General features: G+C 45.3%; 1 protein-coding gene across 1 annotated transcript; it reads right to left on the bottom strand.

Annotated features, from left to right (window-relative positions):
- Positions 1–954: 954 nt before the first annotated feature.
- EDN1 (endothelin 1) lies at positions 955–5,117 on the bottom strand. Its single transcript, XM_066188302.1, has 5 exons — positions 4,806–5,117; positions 4,493–4,631; positions 3,380–3,538; positions 3,000–3,107; positions 955–2,237 (listed from the first exon to the last, which is right to left on the bottom strand). Exons 1-5 carry the CDS (start codon positions 4,867–4,869, stop codon positions 2,099–2,101), a joined length of 609 nt encoding a protein of 202 aa, XP_066044399.1. The 5' UTR covers positions 4,870–5,117; the 3' UTR covers positions 955–2,098.
- Positions 5,118–19,247: the final 14,130 nt, after the last annotated feature.

Below are 19,247 nucleotides of genomic sequence, written 5' to 3'. Positions count from 1 at the left end.
GGTCACCGATCCAGGCGCATCCCGAGCAGTCAGTGCCGATGATGCGGAGATCAAAGGACGGCTCTGGGGGCTGCATCCTGCCCTGCAGAAGCACAGGGGCTCCCAGTTCCTTCCCACTGCCTGGACAGGCGCTCCTGTCAGACCAGGGCTGCCAGTAATGTCATTTCCCCACTGAATTACTTCTCCAAAACATAGCAGAGCAGTGTGAAGAAAATATGACATGGGCCTGACTGTCAATATTATGAATATCGACAAGAAATCCAGAACAATTTCTGAAATTTTCAATGGTGACTACTTCAGTATTTGGGTCACCCTCCTTGCATTGTGTTTCTTTGTTAAGTTCTGTTTTTTAAAAAAACCCAAACCACTCAGTTTTTTCCTTGGATTAACGCTTGTGCTTCCCCGCCCCCAGGATCAGAGATTATTAAATCCATTTATTTGCTTAAAGCATCTAGGTATAACCATTTAAAGCTGTTATTCTGGAAATATGTAAAAAAATTAACTATTGATCCAGATCTTTTCTGAGCTTGGGCCCCATTGAGGTTCCATTGAGATCTCCATCTTTACCTTTCATGGAATGGGCTGAAATTTTTAGTTTAGCGTGGTAATGTTACATTGCCTAGTTCAATACAGCCCACAAGTTTTCCAGTGTGTGCCTTTTCCCCTCTAGTTCATCTATACCCAAATCCTTAATGCCCATATTTTAATGCTATAGTACATCTACATCAGACATGTGAAAAGACTGCTCCAGGATGAATTAATTTGCCCAGTTTAGAGTTTGCCATGAAGATTTGATGAGCAACCTTGCAGCTAGAACAAGTGTCATCTGCTGTCTCACATCTGGCACAAACTTCGACTGTTGTGATCTGGCTTATCTGACAGAAAGGCAATCATGTGCACACACATCACGTGGGTCATAATCATGGAGCCACAGACTAAGGAAAAACAAGCCAATACAGTAATTAAAAATATTTATTTCTGAAGATATTTACCTTGATAGGCATAAAGCATTTCCGAATTTCATACAGAAATACATAAAACATGCATAGACCAATATGGCCTACTTCAATGTGTATTCAACATGGTAAATGTAATGAAGAACTTGTGTGAATATAAATACAGAACACAAAAATAAGCACATAAGATTCAACTTGTCTGAAAATTCAACAATGTGAACAAATTCACTGCTATAAACATTCACCCAATATTAGCCTTTTCACTTAATTCAAAACAACCCTTTGTCTCAATGCATTTCCACCAAACAAGGCCCTGAATAAATCTTGCAACAACCTCTGGTACATCCCCACTTCAGTGCGTTTTTGGTAGCATGTAAGACACAACAACCTCTATTATTAGAACTTCAGTTGGCCAAATATCCTTGTTGTGGGAAACTTAATAGTGTCCTCTGATTTTTATTTTATGCTGAAGGGTCCTTTGGTATCCAAAGCCAAAGGACACTGACTATGCAAACAATCAGAGTGCCTAACCCACATTCAGATAACTCTGGTTGTACAAGTAAACTATACTTCTGAAAAAAGGCAAAGGGTTGCAGCTGATTAGTAAAGGCAATAACAAGGTGTAAAAATACTCTAGCAGGAGTGCAACAAAGAGTATGCGAGGTAGACATGTATATATGCAGTAAGTCCTGATTAAGGTAGCACTGTGGCTTTCATTTTTGCATTTTAATCAAAAGGTAGAGTTCTTTGAAGTTTGTACACTCAGATCTTGCTTTCTGTCCTTGCTAAGCACATCTGTGAGGTCTTCCTTGCAAGATGCTTTTGATGTAGACCCCAAAAGCTGCTCAATCGATGGGTAACATTCCAGAAGTAGTATTCAAATGTTTCTTCAGACAGATGGCTTTTCAGATATGTTACCATGGATTTCCCTTCAGCCCTTCTACCCATCCACCTGAATTCCAAAATGATAAAATCCTTTGTCTTTATATCTCCAAATACAGGACTTCCTTAGCATTTTGCTCCGCTGTGCAAACACTTGGACAGAGGGGCCCTTCGCCATCATGGAATGTTGGAGTCAAGACACATTTTTCATGATGCTTTGTCAGCAAGCGTTGTGGAGAAAGATTCAGGTGATCTTCCCACTAGGATGCTTTCAGGCTTTCCTGGACGCTTTGCCTTTTGTTCGCCCTGTTATGTTTGAGCTTTCGCCCTTTCTGGAGCTCAGCCTTCATCTTTGCGATACTGAAGGAAGCTTTTATACTGTTACCAATGGCTTCCAGCCTGAAAAAACAAGAAATGTACATTTAGCGTTGTGATAATGAAGACACATCTCCAGTGTGAAAAAAACTTAGTTTTTGCTTAAATAAACCTCAGTCTAGATTTCTACCACAGGATCCGAATAAACTGCTGTTTGCCATACCTCTCTCAGAATTAGGATAACTTACGATATTTAAAATGTTGTATTCATAATTTCAATGCAAACATTAAATTGAAATATTCACTTAAATATAGATGCCCTAGACTTCCTTAAGGAGCCAGTCAGGAGGTCTCCAGTGGTTCTTTTTGTTTCATCTGTGTTGTTTCTTTTAGGTAAACCTGATCCCACTTCCAGTGAATGAGTCCATTTTTCACGTAAGTAAGCAAGCCCCACTTTCAAAAAATGATTTAAGATTTCCAGGGCCTAAGTCTCATTCAGTACCATCAGGTTGCCTGCTCCCGTAAGTCCTGTTCTGCTTGTAAAAATAGCACTAAAGAGTCTCCTTTAGTACAGGTAAACTTCTGTGTTGCTTACTTTTTCATGGGAATATGGCTGAGCACTGAATGCAAGCAGAGGACAGACCACTAGTGGGTTGAGCTCAGCCCCAATGTCCTTACAATCTAAAAACCCAGAGCAAGAAGAAAAGCCCTCAAAATATCCTCACTGATTCCTCCATAAACTCTCAAGCTGAAACCACCAGCTAAGCCCAGGATGACCTGAAGGCAGGTGAACTGTGCTCTCTATTGCTGCTCTGGGGAACTACAACAAGATGAGAAGAAACTCACCACTTCATTTTCTTGCTGTCAACAAGCTGTTGGTTCACACATTTGGGTCCAGTGCAATTGCCAGCTTTGATGCGGTGCCGTGGGCTTTTCTCCACTGTGGACTGAGCCCTGTTAAAAGGGAAAAGGTGCTGCTGTTAAAAAAAAAAGCGCCAAGTCTGCAGTCCACAAGGTGAGGCATCTCATCAACCACTTCTCAAGGCATGTAATAAGCAATCTTTCTGGGCCAAGCCATAGTATGCATCATAGCATTGTGAGCACTCAGGTAGGAGGCAAGGCTTTGGGGAGAGTATTCGCTTGGCAAGTGCCAAAATGAGTAAGTGCACCACAATCCATCCCTTTCACATGCATTGCCTTTTAAAGAGTAGCAACAAGAGACGCACCAGAGATCTTTGCCCGCCTGGCAGAAGTTCTGACATTTCTTGTCCTTCTGGTTGGCACATCGGCATCTGCTGCCTGGTTCAGCAAGCATCTCCGGCACCATGTCCTTCAGTGATCTTCTGGGTCGAGAAGGGCCTCCAAGACCATATGGAACAGTCTTCCTATGATCAAAGAGACAACATGAAAGTCATTCAAATAATTCTGTGGCTTCAAAACACTGTGGGGTATTTTGGGCGCAATCCTATCAATGGCACTGATTGCACTAGTAAAGGTTGTGGGATTGGGAATGCCTCCTTAGTCACAGTTTCTATTCAAATGCTTCTGATGATCCTGAAACATATTCATTAGCATGGCTACTGACAAGGATAATGACCTTTTAATTGTGATTTCACAAGGCTGTTGTGCCTCCCTGTGCAATAGAAAGCAATAAAACCTCATCTCTTTGAACTTTGGCTACTGCCAACATTGAAAGAAGCAGTAAAAGTGAAGAGCGGATCTTCTCTCAGACGAAACACAGCAGCAGAAGAAATCACCAGAGTTAGTGTTTGCAGCCTTAGGTGAGTCTCCACCTCACTCCTTTTTGGTGAGGAGAGTGTAGAAATGGATACTGTGCATAATCCTATTAATTTGGAGCAGAGAGCAGTAAAAGGCAGCTAGAGTCACTTGGTGCCAAAGTATTCCTTCCAACCTCCTAACTTGTCAGAAAGAAAACCGCACACATTCAGGCTGGCAAAATCATGCCTTTGGCATATTTTCTGCTTCTGATTCATAGTGAAAAATATCCTGAAGCCTTTGCTGAGCAGCACCCAAAGGAAACACTGCTGCCCAGATTTTAGGAAGGCAGGTGTGTCAGGGCTATTAAGAGCTATCTGCCCGATCTAGGTGGCCAAATCCTGCTTGCTTTCTTCTGGTGAGCAGTCTCGTTGCTAAATGTGTCAGAAAAGTAGGAGCAGGAAGGTAAAGCAGTAGGAGAAACTGTGCAAACAACTATCCCTTCCCATCCCTGCAGGGGGGTTGTGGTTCTTAATTTTCGCCTTCACACCTCCCTCCCTTTCTTCCTAACCAAAGGGGAACCCGGCGCTGGGGAGCTGCCGAAACCCCTCCACTCCACTCACTCGGGGGTGTTGATCCAGATGATGTCGAGGTGACAGAAGTAGACGCACTCCTCGTCCATCAGCGAGGAGCAGGAGCAGCGCCGGGCGCGGCGGTGCGCTGCGGCGGGGGGCGGCGCGGCGTCCACCTCGGCTCCGGGGGCTGCGGGAGGGAGCGGCAGAGCTCAGCACCCGAGGCAAGGCAAGGCAAGGCACCCGCGCATCCCCTCCCGCCGCATCCCTCGGGCAGCCCTCCCCGGAGCCCGGCGCGGAGCCCGGCTGCGACCCCGCAGCCCCCCGCGGGGCCGGCCCCGGGCGGCAGCGGACCGGCACCTACCTGCCGGCAGCAGCCCCGGGCAGAGCACGAAGAGCAACGAGACGATCATGTGGCAGTAATCCATAGCAGGCGGCGGAGGGCGGATGGGAGAAGTGAGGGGAAACGGGGTAAAAATTAATAAAAGGCGAGGAAAAAGCGGAGAAAGTGTTTCCCGGCGTGGGGACGGAGCGCCGTGGCGTGTGCCCTGCGTGGCGCGGCTCGGTGCGCCCCGGCGCGTCTGGCTGGCGCGGCGGTCCCCGGCGCCCTTTTATAGCGAACCCCCATGGAGCGGGTAAACAGCCCCGGCGCTATTTTATCCCGAGACAATGTTATTCTCCTATTAGTCACCGCGCGGCAACGTGCGGGCCGAGATAAGGCCGGGGCTGGAAAGGAAATCGCCTGCAAACTTCAAGAGCGGGGGGCGGCGGCGGCGGCGGCGGCGGGCGGGGGGGCCGGGGGCGCCCCGGGGGCGGGGAGGGGCGCGCCCAGCGCCGCCAGGGGGCGTCCTGCCCGCGCGTGGCGCCTGAGGGCGGCTGTGGGCTCTGGGATTCGGGAATTCGGGAATTCAGGGATTCAGAAATTCACGAATTCAAGATTTCAGGAGTTCAGGGCTACAGGGCTGCGGGGCTTCAAGGTTCACCGCTTCAAGGCTTCAAGGCTCGGGGCTCTGGGCTCCACCTGCTGCTCCTGCTACTGCCTTGGGGAGAGCCCAGCAGGGGGACATGGGGGTCCCTTATGCGGGACGCTGGATGCCCGACTGCGCTGGACCCTGCTCCCCTCAGAGCCTGCCAGGTGGACTCTGGGGTCTCAGGAGGTTTGGGTTTCGTAGCAGCGGTGGAGCACTGGGGTATAATCTCCCTTTCCTGCCATGGTAAGGCAAAGTGCTAAACACACAGTGTGTTTAAGGTGTGAGCAGGTGTGTAAAGCCAGGTAGAGAGGGAAGGAGGGAAGATCTGTGCCTTTGGCTCTCACCGCTAATTTTGGCAAGGTCTTTTTTTCTGGCATGTTTTTGTTTTCAGCCTTCTGTCAAGGAGCAGGGTCAGTGTGTAAGCTGGACACTTGAGGAATGGCTGCAGCAGTGCCATCACAGATAGAGACATGCATGGAATCCACTGAGCTCCCAACTGAGGGAGCCAGCCCCTAACCATAAACCTAAGTGAACTCAAAATGCCTGTGATCCACCGTGGAGCCGTCGTGCTGCAAAGCGTGCCAGTTTCACCTACGATAAATAGATAAGGCTCCCTTGGTATTTGTGGTATTTCCGTGCACTGTGCTGTAATAATAGAAATGACCTTGGATATCACAAAGAGCGAGACTGTCAAGTGCAAGTTGCATTGTGGTCTGGCAGGTGAATGGCCAGTTTTTTAAAGTATCAAATGATACTGTGCCACTGTATCATAGCGGACAGACTGTCTGCACCCGTGCTGAGTCAGAATAAAGGTCCATTTAGCTGGTATCCTCTCTGCCACAATGGCTGTTAGCAGATGGTATGAGAAGGAGTACAAGAAAGGAATGCAAGTGCAGACTAATCCTTTCCTCCGTGTAACCTCCCCGCCTCACCCCGGATGAAGTGTAGGGGCTTTCCAAGCAATAATGAACATTTAGACCATTATGCTGAATAAACTGCAGTGGCCCCGTCCTGAGATGGTCATATCTATTAATCAAAGGTATTCTAAAAACTGTCCTGTAAAACATCTGTGAGTGGAGAAAGCTGGGTTATACAAATTTTTTTTTTCACACCTTTCCAGCGTGGGAGTCTATTTTCCAGAGCAGGGATTTTATCATCTTGTGTATTATGTCTACTTGTGTATGTAGGGCAGGACTTACCGGAATGCCAATGTATCCATACATACGTGTGTGAATTGCTGCAGTCATGATAAGAATCTGCCAGCAGAGGTCACACAGCTACATGCTAAAAGTAATCACAGACCTCTGAAGTAATGAACTTTATCAGTGTCCAAAAGTTAGGAAAGAAACTAGGTGACTTTTTTTTTTTTTTTTCCCTTTCTTGGCATTAAGGAAAAAAAAAAAAAAAGCAATTGTGTGGGTTAAAAGATAGCAATCGTTCTGTATTGAGTACAAATATGCATAGCCTTTCTAGGCCTGTCACTTAAAGACTGTCTTTCATGCCAAAGCCAAAGCTTATTTAGATTTTTTTCCTGAGATTCCCTTTTCTAAAATGTGCACTTGGAGCCAAAATTACTCACATTGGTGTAAGATATTTTCAGCTTTGTCAGAATGTCTTGTTAGAAAGTATTTTTGTTAGCTGACAAGAACAGCATGCATGTTTCCTCTGAGTAACAAGGCCCAAACATTTCGCAGGACCTTCTGAAGGTGGTGTTCTTTTCTGCTTTTTTTTAACAAAAACATCTTCAGCAATTTTTCATAAGAATTCATAAATATTATTGTTGTAAGGGATCCATTTCCTCTGATTCAGCGTTTTTTGATAGCTCCACTTTCAGATCTTGAGACTAACCAGAATCAAGCTATTCCCGTTGCTTGAGTAATGCAAAAACAAACTTATGTTCAGTTTGTTACCAGTGGCCTGGGTAGGTCATTTCAGGCCACCAGGATTGTCAGGCCAGGAGGTGGGTTTCCCCAGGAAGGGGTAATCCTGACCCTTGCTTGGACACCTGGAGGTACTGGAATCAGTTTTGTGCCACTCAGAAATAGCCTTTGGGAATCAAAGAAGGAAAATTTGCTCACTTTAAAGCTGTTCAAAGGAGGAATCTAACAATAGGTGTCCCAATAGGGCCCTCATAAAATCTGCTGAAGAGGATTAAACTTTGGCTAGCAGTCAGTGTTTGCAGGATGGAAACACAAAGTCAGGTACTCCACGAGCCATCCCAGTGTACGCCCAGCCAGATCACCCCAAGAGCTGGGAAATTTGCACCATATTTGCACTGATGCCCATGTGGACAAGGGTGGAAGCAGGAGCTGAAGCTGGCTGCTCCTGCAGCAGACTTTGTCCCTTTCTAGCTGGGGCACCTTGGGCAGCCACCTCTGAGACATTGTGTTACAGGGCAAAAACTCAGCTGGCCAGCCAGCCTGTGGTTGTAATGTTCCAGCTGGAAAAGGCCCTGGCACTGACTTTTCTAAAGGATATTTTGTTTAGTGTCCAAAATGTGAAATGCCTGCTTATCAGCAAAACAATAAAAGGAGATTGTAGAACTGTGCCTTTCTGTCTAGGGAACAAGGGGAGCAACCTGCTGTTTTCTGCAGATTTGAAACACTATTCTAAAGTAAGTGAAAGTTGTGTAATTTGTCCCTTTATTCCCTCATGGCCCCTCTTGCACCTGACTTTCCTCTTGGGGGCTATCCCATCTGCCTGTGGCCCTTTTTATATAAGATGCCAATTTTTTACATAACATGCAAGTCAAAGACAAAAAACTATGCCATCTAGAGGGACCCGGACAGGCTCGGGAGGTGGGTGCATGCAAATCTCATGAAGTTCAGAAGGGTCAAGCGCAAGATCCTGCACAGGGGTCATGGCAATCCCAAGACCAAATACAGGCTGAGAGATTAATGGATTGAGAGAAGCACTGAGAAGGACTTGGGGTTTTTGTCACCCAGAGGGTGGTTGGCACCAGGCTCCCCAGGGAAGTGGTCACAGCAGCAGGCCTGACAGAGTTCAAGAAGCATTTGGATAATGCTCTCAGGCACATGGTGTGAGTCTTGGAATGTCCTCTGCAGGGCCAGGAGTTGGACTCGATATTCTGTGATTCTGTGATTCTGTGATTCTGTGATTCTGTGACTGGGGGTGTTGGTTGATAAGAAGCTTCATGTGAGCTGGCAACATATGCTTCCAGCCCCTAAATTCAACCCTATTCTGGGCTGCATCAAAAGCAATGTGGGCAGCTGGTCAAGGGAGGTGATTCTACCCCTCTGCTCTGGTGAGAGGTCATTTGGAGTGCTGCATCCAGCTCTGGGATCCCCAGCACAGGAAGGACATATACCTGTTGGAGCAAATGCAGAGGAGACCATGAAAATGCTCAGAGGACTGGAGCACCTCTCCTCTGAAGACAGGCTGAGAGAGTTCTTCAGCCTGGAGAAGAGAAGGTTTCAGGGAGACCTTAGAACAGACCTTCAATACCACAAGGGGGGGGGGGGGGGGGGCGCGGGAGGGCAAAAAAGCTAGAGAGGGACTTTTTACAAGGGCATGTAGTGAAAAAACAAGGGGAAATGGCAGTACACTGAAAAGAGGGTGGGAGTACAATAGGAAGAAATTCTTTACTGTGCGAGTATTAAGGCACTGAAACAGATTACCCAGGAAAGCTGTGGGTGCCAGTCTCTGGAAATGTTCAAGGCCAGGTTGGATGGGGCTTTGAGCAACCTGGTCTAGAGGAAGGGGGCATGAAACTGAATGATCTTAAAGGTCTCTTCCAACCCAAACCATTCTAGGATTCCATGATAATTTGAGCTCTTGGAAATTACCTTATTCTCATCTGTCACTACCCAGCCCTATAATGTATTTAATTCTCCTTACAGTTGTGGGAGTCCTTGAGCAGAAGTCTCATTTCTTGCAAGCCAACTTTCTTCATTTCCCCCTATCTCCAGTTATTGAGGTTTAGCAACTTGTGGACTTCTTAAAGTACTGAGGAGAGGAGTTAAGAACAGCCACTGATACAGCAACCTCAGCCCTACCTGTTTGTAACACATGGCCAAATGGATCCTGTCCAATATCCCCAATGATAATTTTCTTTCCAAAATTCACTCCAATACAAAATTTCATTTAAACTAGGGAGGAAAGTTGCAGCTATATGATCCTTGATGCAGGAAAGCCTCTATCAGAAAGCTCTTCCACACCATTCACGTCCTGACACCATGTGCCAGTGACTAGACACCCTTTAAAATACAAAAATCAAACTTTTCTTAGAGCTGAAATAGATGAGAAAACCAACTTTACTGAGCAAAGTTCACAGTTTCTCCCAGTGCTAAAATTGTTATTCCTGGAAAAACAAGTAAGATGGTTTGCAGAGATTCAGGTTTCAGAGGATGAAACCTGTTGTGAAACCTTCCTCCCACTTATATTTTCCACAACAAAGAACTGCAAGCAACAGGAAAATATTTCACTGGAAGTAAAGTCATCTTTAAAATGAGAGAAACATCAGGTGGGAAAAGGGAAAGGCTTATACAGCCTGGGAATAAAGAATCCATATAACTTCTGGGTGAGAGTTAACAGAAACTTCTCCCTTAGTTCAGCTGTCCATTTCTGCGTGATATTGTGGAAGAAAGAGTGTCCACTTCCCACTGGAGTGAACCACAAGGTCACTGGAGGTGCTTGGCTGTCTGTCCCAGCAAGCTGTAGCAGTTCCTCCTGTTTCCATCTTTTACTCATCATCTGCTCTTGTGCAGGAGCCACAAACAGGACACCAGGAGCAAGGCAAAAGCTTACTCTCTGTGGGTAGAATAAAGGCAGGGGACCTGATGCCTCCCATGCAGGCCTTGTGAAGGTGCCAGAGGTGCCAGGGTGGCACAGGTGGGTGATCATTTTTGCTGTGGTAGCTCAGGGTCCTGCACACAGAGGCCCTAAAGGAATTCAATCTATAGCTCTTTGGCATTACAAGAAATTTGGACAGTGGTGCTTAAGCTGGATTTAATTTTTTAATTGACCCAATTCTCATGTTAGTGTCAATATTAGTAGAAGTTAAAAGGCAAAGACCTTACTTCTGGACCAGAAAATCCTAGATTAGGAAATATTCTGGAGAAGGAGCTCTCTGTCTTATGCCTGGTCTCTTGCAAGCACATCCGCCTTCAGCCATGTCAGATACAAAATGCTAGGTTGATCCCACAGGACTGTGATATATTCTCATAGCTATGCTTGAACTCTTGATTTTGCTTTGGAAAAAAAAGAAATATATCTGCGTGGTCTTCAACTCCATTTGGTCACTCAAGTGCAAAATAAAAACAGCATGAACCATGTCTTCTAGAAGTGTGAAGAGATGGTAAAAGGTTACCTGTATTGATAATCAGCCTCTTAAGAATGAGTTACGCAAGTAAGAGTTTAACTATATCAAGATCAACATCAATAAATACAAGAGATTAGTGCAAGGACTGCAACAGAAGGCTTTAGCAAAGAAAAGGGAAATAGGAAAGAGAAAGCGTCACATGTAGAAAACCAGATCTAGTTTTGTGTACAACCTCTTCTGTGAATACAGCAGCATATGACAGAACACTTATTTGCAAATAACAGTTAGTGAAAAAATGTGCTTTATCAGGTTTGTTTACTTACTTCTTGGCAAGCCTGGCTTGCAGTGAACTCAAACCCAGTGCTTCAAATTAGAGAACCTTCCAAAGAAATCCCTAAGAGCAGTTGATACCTTGCTCCTATCAACAGGAGATTTCAGATTTTCATGTTCTTTAATAATGGTTGCTTTCCCTTGGCCTTGTCAAAAAATCAGTGATGCTGCCTCAGTGTCCTGAGCTGGGAGTTGAAGCATGGAGGACAATACTTGTGCCATCAGACAGCAGATATGGTTTTTAAATTAGATTAACATCTTGGTTCACCTGGCATCTGGATTGCCTTCTGGGTTCTGGAAAAGGGCCTACGGTGCTGACTGTCCTAAATTTAAGCACCATCCTCTTCTTAATGTCTAGAGATAGCTGGGGATCAATCCTGGTTGGTGTCTTATCCAGGGTCCCCTCAGAAATTGCTGAGGGAGTGAACAAATGAGCTGAGTTCCTCAAACCTGTGTCCTGCCCGCTACATTATCAGTCTTTCCAGTACATAGAGGGTTTTTTTAATCAAAATTGACTCTTTTTTTCTGTTTTGATTTGTCCATCACTTGGATTTTATGTTGTTTTGCTCAGAAAAGGTACTTGTGAGGTCTTCCTGCAGTTTGCTCAGTATTCTTTGAATTAATTAATATAATTTACTTTTGATGCGTAATCTTTCCACCTGTCATGTGGCCTAGTCCACCTTTGAATGAGTCTCCAAAGACTCAAATCAGTAGATTTCTGAGAGCTGTTTGGCTCTACCCTTTCCTGAGTGCATAAAAGCTTTGCTGAAATGAAGGTAATTAGAAAAATGCATTTTTCCAAGAATGGTGTTGAACTTTCTTTACAGCACAGTCCTTTGGCCAAGAACATGTAGCCCCTCTGTGACTGCTTTGTCCCCCCTGTTTTGAGCCTGGGGTTCAATGAGTGGGCTTGCCAGTTCCACTCTTTTCTTTCTGAGAGAAATGAGTATGGGCTAGGAAACACCACGGGTTTACCCATGGCGGCCTGAGTCATGGGTGTGGGTTTGTTTTTCCTGTTCCAGGTACTTGCTTTGTTCCCAAACCCCTTAGCACTACACTTCTGTGCACAACCACCTGGAAGATGGACAGGAAAATAGCCTCACTACAAGCCAGTGTTTCTAGCACTAAAGATCTGCTTGTCCATTTGGGCATATGCTTGTCTTTTTTTTTTTTTGACCAAAGTACATTTTGTGTGTAGACGAAGCATTGATCATGTCTCTCCAGCTGCAGTTCCTAGTCTTCATCTGCCCTTGTTTCTCCCAGGAGAAGGCCACTTTGTGAGGAAACATTGCACTAAACATGCTCCAGCTGTTTCTCACACTCGCCCTCAGCTTGAAGAAATTAGACCGAAAGCTGACAGAGGAGAGGAACTCTAGACTAACTGCAGTTATTTAAAAAAAATAAATAAATCAGAAACTCTCCTTCTTATTTATAAAGAGACGATTAGAGAGACGCCCTCTTCTTTTACATGGGACACATACACATTAAAATGAGGCAAAATGTGGACCACACAGATCCCGGGTTTGTTACGACAATTACTCATTGGTGACACTGACAAGGAGATTTTGTGACCTGTCAATGCCAAGAAAAGAGGAATAGCAGCTTGAGGACAGATGATGCCCCAGCACTGAGCTAAGATTACCTTACAGACTCCAACCCCTGCCTTTAGTTGCAAGAGTGAGCCTGTTCTGAAGTGTGTATGCCACCTGCGGCATCAGCACTGCCCCGGCACACCACCAAGTGCCTGAGAAATGTGTGGGGATGAGGCACCACAGCAAAGGAAGGGGCTATAAATGTCTCCAGGCTCCCAGGAGCAGCTAAAAAAGTAAGATGCCTGACAGGGCTCTGTGTTGATATTTGACATATATGACAAATAGCATATAGGAATGAGGCCAGCATTTCTGGCTGCTTTCACTAAGTGTCCTTGAGGCATGTCTCTATTAGGAATTTTTCACCAGCCATTTCCATTTTGACTTCTTGTCAGAGCTTGAGCTGGTGCCCCTGGTAACTCCACTGCAGTCTTGGTGCCTGCAGCCAGACGTCTCTGTTCTTACTGCTTCAAGCAGGTTTACTTGCTATGTCAAAAAAAGGCACTGCAGTTTCCTCAGTTTTCTCTAAGCATTTAGCATTGTAGTTGTAGGCATTCAGCTGAAATGGAGGAAGCCTCTATAGGAGGGGTATCCCCTGGGGCTTTACTCTGGTGGTGTAGGGTGGTGAAGAGCAAATTCCAGTCCGTGCTCTGACTAAGTTTGTGGATGGTGAAGACTTTTCTGCCATTGTTACCAGCACTGTGCATGTAACGTGTTTTGACTAATCCTGTTCCAGTTAGCTGAATTGGAGTTACCCTGTTACCATTGGCATAACTGTATGTGAGCCTTAAGAATTGCTTCCTGGTGTTAATTCTCCCCAACATTTACCATCTCTTCACAGTTTTTAATAAAGGCTTATTATTAAAGACAAACATATTCCACCTTTCCTAACAGGATTATGATGTAAAACTGTAGCATTGGTTTCAATTTCAACAGGAACAAATAGCTTCTTATAATGGGTCTGGGATGAATCTTTTGAAAGTAGGAACTGTATATATCACACAATATAGGTCAAACCATCAGCTGACAGAACAGCTCAGCTTTCTTCAAATTCTTGCAGATATATTTCCTTTTTCAAGTGAAAAGCATCTTTTTGAAAAGCTAAGCTGGTTTCACACCATCTGAAACAGAGTGAAAGCAGCTTCATTTTAGTTTCAGGAGGGCAGAATAGTAAGAAGGCTTCAAACCTGACTGCAACAATATTCAGCATTGTGTTTTCAATGCATTTCAGTGATTAGATATCCATATAGTTTTATTCCTAGTTTTTAAAAGGGCCTTTAAATCACACTTTTCTCTAGGACAATGAAACTTAATTGGGAAGATATCCAGGCCAAATGCCTCCTTTCTCAAGAATGTTGATCCTGACAGCAAGTTTTTTAACTTCACTCTGGCCATTGGTTACCAGAACTGTCTCTTTTCCCAGAAGAAGTGGAGCTGGCAGTAAATTTGAAATTGTGTTATTTTGTACAATGGAAAAGAGAAATAAAACGCCTTGCTTCCCTTGACAATTCAGAGTTTCCCTCTTTGAATTGGGCCATGTGGCACAGGTCAAAGCTTTGTCTGTTTCTTTGCAGCTTGCTTGTTTCCCTGGCAAAGTGGAAATCAAAAGCATCAAGGCAAAGTGATCCTCTCTCAAAACCCACTTATCTTGACAGGAAAATGGTTTAAGATCAGGCGAAAAAGAAATCCCCACTTCCCTTTTCTAGAGAAATTACGCCATGTTCATTAGCAAAAGTGTGTTTCATTTCCATCCACTTACCCTTGTTATAAGAATAGGAATAAGCGAGGCGCCTAAGGGCACTTACCCTTTGCTGCCATTAGTGTTCACAATTTTTCCACTCTTTCATTTAATAGAAATATCAGTTGTGACACTTGAATGAAATAGCATCCTGTTTTCCTTGAGGTTTGCTTGGGACTGTGTAAGATATTCCTTACAATGAGAAGGTGGGATTTCCAATACTGGTAGAAAAGAGAGACTTTTACTGGAAACAATCATGTTTGCATCTCTGGGGAAACCTTACCATGTGTTTTCATATATAAGGGGGGGTTTTAAGAAAGATGTAGAGAGGTTTTTTTATGAAGACCTATAGTGATAAGACAAGGGGCAAAAATTATACACTGCAAGGGTAGAATGATATTGGACATAAGGAAGAAATTTTTTATGATAAGGGTGGTGAGGCATTGGAACAGGTTGCCTGGAGAAATGGTAGATGTCCCAGACATGGAAGAGGCAGGAAGGTTGGAAATAGACAGTCTTAAAGATTCCTTTAAACCCCAAACATTCTGTGTTTCTTCGTGTTTCTGTCGTCTGCCGAGACCCGGCTTGCTCTGTCTGTGCCACTGTTGCCATGTGTGCTGTACAGAGCATAGGTGGGTGAAAGCTCAGTTGCAGTAAAGGGGCTGCCTGGTTCTTGGACCTTGCAAGTGGTTCTGTGATGTGAGAAATGCTGGGAAATCAGCAAGCAGGGCCAGCACTGCCCATCTCCAAAGCTGCAGCCAGGAGGGCAGAGGGGACTTGGCCTTGTGGCAGGCTGCAATGGGAGACCTTCCCAGAAGAGAGCAGTTTGCAGGGTCCATGGAACTGGAGCTCTGGCTCCCCATCCTCCTCCTGAGGAGCACTTAGAGCAGGTGAACTGCTGCCTCGAGATAGCAAACCTGTGGGGCATTTCCTTGTAGCAAAGTACACAGCAGCAAAAGGAGGCACTGATTATTGCATGCAATAGAGATTGCTCTGCCAAACCCCTTTTTTTTTCTTTTCAATTTTTCATTTCTTTGGTCTTATCAGCAAGGACATGGTTTTCTCAAAGGTTATTTGACAGCCCAGAGTCATGAAGCAAACACATTGGCCCATGGCATGAGAAATACAGCTGAGTTATGAGGGAATTACAAAGTGCTGCATCTTCTCTGCAATGTAACATTAACATTTGGGGTAGTCCTAGAGCAACACAAATCATACAAGTGGTATGAAAGACAAAAAAATTCCAGGGAATCAAGCCTTAGAACAGGGCACAAGGAAGAAACACACATTCATGGAGGGCCACTCGAGAGACAGTTCCAAGAGAAGATCCATGTAGCTGCTGGAATTGCAAGGTCCCTGCTGCTGTGCTCATTTGAACAGGTAACCTGTGCTCAGTAGTGTTGACTGCATGACCAGCTCCACTAGCTTTGAGAATGTCTTTAAGCACTTGCTTGAGTGCCTGCAGCATCAGGGTCAGATGTGTGGGGTGCCAGTGTCACTTTGTCACATGACAAAGTGCAGGTGACAGAAGGATTTCAAACATCCCTTGAGGTACTGCATTCTGGGGAATACTGAGAAAGGAAATTCATGTTTCTGAACTTGCTAGGTGCATATGGTCACCCTGCTGAGGCCACTTACCTCTTGTGGAGTGTGCCCCTGTTATATAAAATCCAAAGCTCAGGAGCTTCATTGAGCAGAGGACATTTCTTCTTTTTTAGGTTTAACTTTAGTCTAACGGGCTTCAGGAAATATTTTTTCTTCTTTCCATTCAGAGCTGTCAGAGGTGTGGCTCCCTCACCGCAAGGGTTTGGTGATGTTTTTTGCATGTCTGAGGATGCTAGAAATATTAGACAGGATGCTGTTCTGGATCTTAATATTGGCCATTGACATTTCTTAGAAAGTTTCTCCCTGGTCAGGGAGACCAAGTGTAGGAAAGCAGCAACTTCGAGGCGCAAATAGATCTGGGGCTTGTCTCCAGTTCCTGTTATGGAGAGGTACTTCATTATAATAACGATCTTCAGTGATGCAATAAACTTCATGACACATACCCCATGGCATAAAACAAACAAAACCACCTCTGCCTTTGTACACCTAGCAATTACTTTTTAAGTTTCTACTTGGGAGGGGCCAGCAACAGGTTTATGGCGGAAAAAGAGGTTACAAAAAAAAAAAAAAAAAAAAAAAAAAGAAGAAGAACAATCTGGAAAGAAGAAAATGAGAAGGTGGTAGGAAGTTAAGACGTGTGAATCTGTTTTCTGAAGGCCCTGGTTCACCAGGTTTTGGAGAGGTAATCTGAATGCAAGGAGGGGTCAGGTGCTTCAGTGCAGGGAATCGATACCACAACTCTGTATCAAGTTCCCAAAGGAAGTGACTTCAGAGGAGAAAAGAGAAATAGATTTTCCCCCAGTAGTTCTGGCCTGGAGAGGCTGCTCTAGCTATTCAAGACTAAAAAGCTGTAATTCTGTGGATGACCACAACAAGCAATTACTGAAATCTGCTTTTGTTTAATAGCTAAAAATCGAGACTGAGACTTTCACCAAAAAAAGTGCCTAAAACAGGTTGCTGGTAAACTGAGCACATCTTGCCTGGATTATGGAGACACCCCCAATTAAACTGTCCCACAGGATTCCTTTCACTGTGGGCTGAATTTCCCCTCCCAGAACTTTTGCCCACAGCTTTCTCTCCCTGAGGGCTTCCGGGCTTGCTCAAACGAATCAGCTTGGTTTGATAAAATAAGGAGCAGGAAAACAAGAATGCTGAAGCTCTTTACTTTAGTGATAGGCGTCGTAGTACACAGTTATTGCGGCGGAGAAGAGCCGGAGCTCACCTCTCCAGCCTTGTTAGAGTGGCCCGAGTGCCTCTAGGTGGTGCCTGGATCTGCCGCCTGGTGCCAGGAGCCGGGAGCAGCAGCCTCGGGATGGGCTGTGCTCCGCGGGAGATGCCACCAGCCGCATCGCACATCAGTGTGCTCCCTCCCGGCGGGGCAGAGGCAGCAAAGCGGCCCGCTCTCTCTCAGAGAGGGAGACCCAGCTAGAACTGGAAGGATCGCTCCACAGCGATAGGCATATCCCCAGTTCATCCAGACCTAATATACAGGCTTCATCCAGACCTGACTGAGACACGTTCTCTCAAAGCTGCATCCCAAAGAGAACCGCGAGTTGTTGTGCTTTGAGGATGCTGCAAAGCACTGTCTTCTAGAGAAATTCTGCCTATAAGGAAATGTAATCCTTCAGACCGAAGTGTTAGAAGAGAAGAATTAAGTGGGCAGGATCATGGGTCATCAGCAGGAGTAGGTGCCTATTTCTTTTCTGCTCTGCAGCCTATTTTGCTAACACCTGAGCAGTGTGAAAAGTGTGGTGTGTCTGGTAGGAACAACTTTAGAGAGGCCTGTGGAGCAAAGAATGCCATGGAGGGTACAGAGCTGCTTCCTATCCTTGACTGTGAGGACATTATTAAGGGCAATATTGTGTGAGGGCAGCATTAAGGGTTGGAATTGAAAAGCTCCACTGAATTTGTTAGGTGTGGAGTGAGTGGTTTTTGGTATTTCTCTTTCCATCTTTGAGGTGAGGGACATCCACCAGGGAGGTTGACAGCCTTGGGGTGGTCACATAACTCTTCAAAATGCACTGTGCAACTATGAAGCAGAACAAATTCTTATTTGGGAAGAGAGGCGCTGCCTTGGAAGGCTTGCTATTTTCTTCCCTGATACACCATCCTTTTGAGTGGAGTGACAGTATAGGGACAAAGAATTCACCCTTGGGCTTCCTACTTGTCCCTACAGGTTTCCTTTTGCTTGCATGTAGGGAGTGAGCAAAGCTGGGACAAAAGACGAGGTGGTGTCACAGAGGGGGTGGGCATCCAAGAAGGGTTATCCCATGAGTTCAGCCAGAAGCAGGACACGCATAGCTGGAGGAGGGGGTACATCTTTGACATGCACTGCTCTCCTGAGCAGGCTGAGGGATTAGCCCCTGGATTTGTTTTTCAGATGATCACATACTAACAGCTTTGGGTGGATTTGGTCTGGCTTCTCCACACTGAGTCCTTTGACCTTTTAATCCTCCTGAAATAACCTATTCCTTCCCTGCCTCTGTCAACTCCCAACCTCACCAGATTTCCTTTTGTTGTTTTTTCTCCTTGCACATGTTTTAGGAGCTTGTTGCAGCTTTCCTAGTGGGCTGGGTAATTGGGTGGCAGCTCTGGCTCCTTCCTCACACTGGACTGTACCTGTGGCTGTGCTTATTTAAGAGTGCTGCTGGACAAGGGTGTTAGATTTCCAATTTGAAAGTTTTTCAGGGCTAAACCCAAAGCCTGGCTTTTATGATGAATAAAAAGGAATATCTCTGACTTCTTTTCCCTTCTTTTAACCTCTTTGTCCCTCATTGCAACTGGCAGTCCCGAAGGGTTATGCAGTTCTAAAAGAGGAAAAAATAAGCCTGTGGAAAAGAAAAGAAAATTACAGCTGGTAAGTGAGGCCAGATATAGCCTTGGTGTGGATGGGAAAGGGAGGAAAAGAAGACAGCTGGAGAGAGCTCTGGGAGGAGAGGGCTGCAGAGCTTGTCACATAGCTGAGGTGAAATATTTTAAGGACCTGGAATGTGGGGGAGGTGCAGAACCTCCTAAAGCCACTGCATACATGGTCACTAAAAGCTGTGTGGGAATGTCTTTTACAGGCCCAGATTCAGCTCACATTGTTTTGAGGCTCTGAAAGAAGCAACCCAGCCAATGGCACCTCCATAGGGAGGTTCAGTCAGCTTTAGCCAGAGAATGGGTGCATGCCATGTTTTTTCCCTAAGACAGATAAGACGCTCTGTCTCCAGCCATGTCCTGCTGTCTCCTTGGCTTCCTCTGCCATCATGGATGAAATAAGAGGATCACAAGTGGCTCTTTAAAAGCATTT

The sequence above is a fragment of the Chamaea fasciata genome, unplaced genomic scaffold, assembly GCF_029207755.1.
Source record: "Chamaea fasciata isolate MVZ Bird 193981 ecotype frontalis unplaced genomic scaffold, bChaFas1.0.hap1 SCAF_1, whole genome shotgun sequence".
Classification (NCBI taxonomy): domain Eukaryota; kingdom Metazoa; phylum Chordata; class Aves; order Passeriformes; family Sylviidae; genus Chamaea; species Chamaea fasciata.
This window is presented reverse-complemented; position numbering and strand designations above follow the sequence as displayed.